A 6513-nucleotide genomic window follows, 5' to 3' on the forward strand; every position below is an offset into this window, starting at 1 on the left:
TATGTGTATTCACCTATTTGTACTCATCTATTTATGCCTGAAGGATTGCGCATTGGCTCTTGGAACCCGCCAGTTGTTTAAAGCAAAGACTCCTGTCCAATTTACCTATCATATCTTGTTAACTCTATATATAACTCTATCTATATATATATATAGTTATCTAACTCTTAGAGATGTAACTCTATCTCTATAACTCTAAATGTTAACTCTATTATAACTAACTCTATTACTAGCAAACTCTATTACGAATAGAGTTTGCTTCCACAATGTGCTCCTTTAGTTAATTCCATTTACCCATTACTCTCACGCTAAAAGAACACTTTCTAGGATCTCTGTGAACCATCTGAGTTTCCAGCTTTCACCAATGTGTCCCCCATGTTCTGTTAATATTTAGTGTGAACCTTTCGTCTATTTCCAATCTGTCAATTCCCTAAGTATTATTATGTTTCAATCATATCTCCCCACTTCCTCCTTTTTTTCTAGCGTCGTCAGGTTCAGTTCCTTCAGTCGCGCTTCATATCCCTGGCAACTCTGAGACGAGCCTCGACGCGCACTTCTGATATTTTCCCAGTTTCATTATATTCACCTAGTTGTGCTTGTGCGGGTTGAGCCCTGCTCTTTCGGGCCGCCTCTCATCTGTCAATCAATCAACCATTTTTTTCACACACACACACACACACACACACACACACACACACACACACACACACACACACACACACACACACACACATACACACACACATACAGGAAGCAGCCTCTACAGCTGTCTAACTCCCAGGTACCTATTCACTGCTAGGTAAACCACGCACACACACTGTGTGCGCGCGTGCGTGTTTGCATGTGTGTGCGCTTACCTATTTGTACTTGCCTATTTGTGCCCACAGGATCGACCATTAGTTCATAAACCCCATTTTTCTTGCCATCGGCTGTTTAAAGCATTGTCTCCTGAAGGAATTGTGTGATATATGAAGGTATTATTGTATGTGATATATGAAGGTATTGTTGTATGTGATATATGAAGGTATTATTGTATGTGATATATGAAGGCATTATTGTATGTGATATATGAAGGTATTATTGTATGTGATATATGAAGGCATTATTGTATGTGATATATGAAGGTATTATTGTATGTGATATATGAAGGTATTGTTGCATGTGATATATGAAGGTATTGTGTCGGACAACCCGACACCATTTACTAATATTAAATATATTAAGCAGATAATAATGCTGTTGTTGAATACATAAGTTAACCCACAGAAGATGTAGCCTATAGTGTAGTGGAATTTTCCGTCAATAGAAAACGGGATATCATTGCCACATAGCGCTATAAATTCCCCAGCTATTCTGCTGGGAATTATTCTTAATACAACAGTCTTTGGACTTTTATCATCATAGAAACATCTCATTTGAATTAACTTAATTATCAGTATTAAAATAGAGTAAATGTGGCCTTTCTACAACTTATTGACATCTGGACAAAGAGGCAGGGGCGTCAGTGGTGGTGGGAGGTCAGCCATTGTTGTTAGACCAGAGTCGCAGGAGCGAGTTCAACTCCTATAAATCTCCCTTGGACGACGTGTTATGGAGATCAAATTAGTTATTCTTCCATCATCATCACACAGTCAACATCTAAGCAAGGGAAGTGTATTACCAAAACCCATTATCTTATCTAGTCATTTTCTGGCAGTTAATGTTAGATAGATATAGGGCGAACCAGTTAGAACACGAACAAGTGACTTAACCCAGGTGTAGCAGAGGAAGCAAGATTTAATCTTGGTACATCAGTACATGGGGTGGTGGATGCTAGTCTCAAGTGAGGATTATTTGGTGTCAACATCCTGGTTTATATCTGGTGGACTAGGCCTACTATACAACAAGACCTCTAAATTATCATTACTAATATATGTAGTTTAATACTGTAGTTTGATTGGCTGCATATATATAAATTTATTATACCCCCCTAATGTGTAAGGAGTCGATTTGTGAGAATATTGCAGAAATACAGTTCGCTAAACATCATACAAATTGCTAACGAAATATATAAATTAACGTAAATATAAATTTGATATAAATTCATATAAATTAAATAAATATAAATTTCACAGGTCGGTCCCCCACAGTGTGAGATATATGAAGATTATTCCTGTTATATATATGAAGATTTTCCTTACGATGCTTATCTTTGCTTTCAATACATGAATATTTTGCAGTTTGTGTTGAGGTTGTGTTCGACGAGCAGAGTGTTGCTGCTACAGAAATCATCCTTCCCTTCCGCTGGACTTGGTCCCGCAATTCTGCACGCTAAGGCCAAATCCAGTTTGCAAGAGCCATGAATAATTCCGCGAGGTCTCCAAGCTACTCTCAGCGCCGAAGACAGACGGGACGGACACACACAGACAGGCACACGCACAATTATTAATAATATGAAGGGCAGAGAGACAGACTGACAGAAGCACATTCAGACAAGATGCTAGACAGACTGACAGTTCGTACACTCAAGTGCCTCTACCTACGCGGCTAGGGACTGTGAGGGACAGTGAATACGGTGAGAGGTTTCCTCCCTTCTCTGAAGACCTTGTGTGTGTGTGTGTGTGTGTGTGTGTGTGTGTGTGGTAGTGAAGTATGACTCCCTCTAACTTGCCTTCCTGCTGTCAGTGACGGTGCTGTTGCTACACCCTCCCTCCTGCTGTCAGTGATGGTGTTGTTGCTACACCCTCCCTCCTGCTGTCAGTGACGGTGCTGTTGCTACACCCTCCCTCCTGCTGTCAGTGACGGTGCTGTTGCTACACCCTCCCTCCTGCTGTCAGTGACGGTGCTGTTGCTACACCCTCCCTGCTGCTGTCAGTGACGGTGCTGTTGCTACACCCTCCCTCCTGCTGTCAGTGACGGTGCTGTTGCTACACCCTCCCTCCTGCTGTCAGTGACGGTGCTGTTGCTACACTCTCCCTCCTGCTGTCAGTGACGGTGCTGTTGCTACACCCTCCCTCCTGCTGTCAGTGACGGTGCTGTTGCTACACCCTCCCTCCTGCTGTCAGTGATGGTGTTGTTGCTACACCCTCCCTCCTGCTGTCAGTGACGGTGCTGTTGCTACACCCTCCCTCCTGCTGTCAGTGATGGTGTTGTTGCTACACCCTCCCTCCTGCTGTCAGTGACGGTGCTGTTGCTACACCCTCCCTCCTGCTGTCAGTGACGGTGCTGTTGCTACACCCTCCCTCCTGCTGTCAGTGATGGTGCTGTTGCTACACCCTCCCTCCTGCTGTCAGTGACGGTGCTGTTGCTACACCCTCCCTGCTGCTGTCAGTGACGGTGCTGTTGCTACACCCTCCCTGCTGCTGTCAGTGACGGTGCTGTTGCTACACCCTTCCTCCTGCTGTCAGTGACGGTGGTATGGATAACCCCTGTGGCTGTCCAAGACTGTTCCGTTGCTGTCCCCTGTGGCTGTCGTAACGTATACAAGTTTGGGTGATATTATTCAGGGAGTTTAGCAGGTAATGAAGTAATGTCGTGTCTGGGTAGCTGAGACGAAGCCCCGAGCACCGAGTTCGAATGCCGGCCCAGAGCGGCAAGCTAGAGTACAGCGGCAAGCTAGAGTACAGCGGCAAGCTAGAGTACAGCGGCAACCTAGAGTACAGCGGCAACCTAGAGAACAGCGGCAAGCTAGAGTACAGCGGCATGTTGGAATACAGCAGCAAGCTAGAGTACAGCGGCAAGCTAGAGTACAGCGGCAAGTTGGAATACAGCAGCAAGCTAGAGTACAGCGGCAAGCTAGAGTACAGCGGCAAGCTAGAGTACAGCGGCAAGCTAGAGTACAGCGGCAAGCTAGAGTACAGCGGCAAGCTAGAGTACAGTGGCAAGCTAGAGGACAGCGGCAAGCTAGAGTACAGCGGCAAGCTAGAGTATAGCGGCAAGCTAGAGTACAGCGGCAAGCTAGAGTACAGCGGCAAGCTAGAGTACAGCGGCAAGCTAGAGTACAGCGGCAAGCTAGAGTATAGCGGCAAGCTAGAGTACAGCGGCAAGCTAGAGTACAGCGGCAAGCTAGAGTACAGCGGCAAGCTAGAGTACAGCGGCAAGCTAGAGTACAGCGGCAAGCTAGAGTACAGCGGCAAGCTAGAGTACAGTGGCAAGCTAGAGTACAGCGGCAAGTTGGAATACAGCAGGAAGCTAGAGTACAGCGGCAAGCTAGAGTACAGCGGCAACCTAGAGTACAGCGGCAAGCTAGAGTACAGCGGCAAGCTAGAGTACAGCGGCAAGCTAGAGTACAGCGGCAAGCTAGAGTACAGCGGCAAGTTGGAATACAGCAGCAAGCTAGAGTTCAGCGGCAAGCTAGAGAACAGCGGCAAGCTAGAGTACAGCGGCAAGCTTGAGTACAGCGGCAAGCTAGAGTACAGTGGCAAGCTAGAGTACAGCGGCAAGCTAGAGTACAGCGGCAAGCTAGAGTACAGCGGCAACCTAGAGTACAGCGACAAGCTAGAGTACAGCGGCAAGCTAGAGTACAGCGGCAAACTAGAGTACAGCGGCAAGCTTTGAGTACAGCGGCAAGCTAGAGTACAGCGGCAAGCTAGAGTACAGCGGCAAGCTAGAGTACAACGGCAAGCTAGAGTACAGCGGCAAGCTAGAGTACAACGGCAAGCTAGAGTACAGAGGCAAGCTCTCGAGTACAGTGGCAAGCTTTGAGTACAGCTAGAGTTCAACTCGAAGTACGACCCTCATCTTAATGGTCACCTCCTGGCTGGCCTGTATTACTGTAACGTTTGGGAAGAAGTATCAATAGTTATCACAGTGCAGGGAGGAGTAGTGCAGAACTTCTTGTAACGTGAAGTTCTTAGGAGTAAGTTATGTGGAATTAACAGACACATCTAATTGCTTTGTCATGGAACTTCCGAGAAGTCTGGAGCAACTATATTACGGTAAATATAATTGTTACAATGTTTTCAAAGTTTGTTCTCTTGTTACTGTTACTGGTGGTGCTGTAGCTACCCCCCCCCCCTGCTGCGGTTACTGGTGGTGCTGTAGCTACCCCCCCCCTGCTGCTGTTACTGGTGGTGCTGTAGCTACCCCCCCCCTGCTGCTGTTACTGGTGGTGCTGTAGCTACCCCCTGCTGCTGTCACTAATGGTGCTGTAGCTACCTTCCCCCCCCCTGCTGCTGTTACTGGTGGTGCTGTAGCTACCCCCCCCCCTGCTGCTGTTACTGGTGGTGCTGTAGCTACCCCCTGCTGCTGTCACTGATGGTGCTGTAGCTACCCCCCCTGCTGCTGTTACTGGTGGTACTGTAGCTACCCCCCCCCCTGCAGCTGTTACTGGTGGTGCTGTAGCTACCCCCCCCCCTGCTGCTGTTACTGGTGGTGCTGTAGCTACCCCCTGCTGCTATCACTGATGGTGCTGTAGCTACCCCCCCCCTGCTGCTGTTACTGGTGGTACTGTAGCTACCCCCCCCTGCAGCTGTTACTGGTGGTGCTGTAGCTACCCCCTGCTGCTGTCACTGATGGTGCTGTAGCTACCCCCCCCCTGCTGCTGTTACTGGTGGTGCTGTAGCTACCCCCTGCTGCTGTCACTGATGGTGCTGTAGCTACCCCCCCCCTGCTGCTGTTTCTGGTGGTGCTGTAGCTACCCCCTGCTCCTGTCACTGATGGTGCTGTAGCTACCCCCCCCCCCTGCTGCTGTTACTGGTGGTGCTGTAGCTACCCCCTGCTGCTGTTACTGGTGGTGCTGTAGCTACCCCCTGCTGCTGCTGTTACTGGTGGTGCTGTAGCTACCCCCTGCTGCTGTTACTGGTAGTGCTGTAGCTACCCCCCCCCCCTGCTGCTGTTACTGGTGGTGCTGTAGCTACCCCCTGCTGCTGTTACTGGTAGTGCTGTAGCTACCCCCCCCCTGCTGCTGTTACTGGTGGTGCTGTAGCTACCCCCTGCTGCTGTCACTGATGGTGCTGTAGCTACCCCCCCCTGCTGCTGTTACTGGTGGTGCTGTAGCTACCCCCTGCTGCTGTCACTGATGGTGCTGTAGCTATCCCCCCCCCCTGCTGCTGTTACTGGTGGTGCTGTAGCTACCCCCTGCTGCTGTTACTGGTGGTGCTGTAGCTACCCCCTGCTGCTGCTGTTATTGGTGGTGCTGTAGCTACCCCCTGCTGCTGTTACTGGTGGTGCTGTAGCTACCCCCTGCTGCTGCTGTTACTGGTGGTGCTGTAGCTACCCCCTGCTGCTGTTACTGGTGGTGCTGTAGCTACCCCCTGCTGCTGCTGTTACTGGTGGTGCTGTAGCTACCCCCTGCTGCTGTCACTGATGGTGTTGTAGCTACCCCCCCCCCCCTGCTGCTGTTACTGGTGGTGCTGTAGCTACCCGCCCTACTGCTGTTACTGGTGGTGCAGTAGCTACCCCCTGCTGCCGTCACTGATGGAGCTGTTGCTACCCCCCCCTGCTGCTGTTACTGGTGGTGCTGTAGGTACCCCCTGCTGCTGTTACTGGTGGTGCTGTAGGTACCCCCTGCTGCTGCTGTTACTGGTGGTGCTG

The 6513-nt window shown here is 49.5% G+C and overlaps 1 protein-coding gene across 1 annotated transcript; it reads left to right on the plus strand.

The window, feature by feature from the left end:
- The first annotated feature begins 3555 nt into the window (after positions 1–3555).
- On the plus strand, positions 3556–4536 carry LOC138372543 (sodium/potassium/calcium exchanger 1-like). Its single transcript, XM_069338019.1, has one exon. The coding sequence runs from the start codon at positions 3556–3558 to the stop codon at positions 4534–4536; it is 981 nt and encodes a 326-aa protein (XP_069194120.1).
- Positions 4537–6513: the final 1977 nt, after the last annotated feature.

Source organism: Procambarus clarkii, chromosome 39 (genome assembly GCF_040958095.1).
Source record: "Procambarus clarkii isolate CNS0578487 chromosome 39, FALCON_Pclarkii_2.0, whole genome shotgun sequence".
In the NCBI taxonomy this organism is placed as follows: domain Eukaryota; kingdom Metazoa; phylum Arthropoda; class Malacostraca; order Decapoda; family Cambaridae; genus Procambarus; species Procambarus clarkii.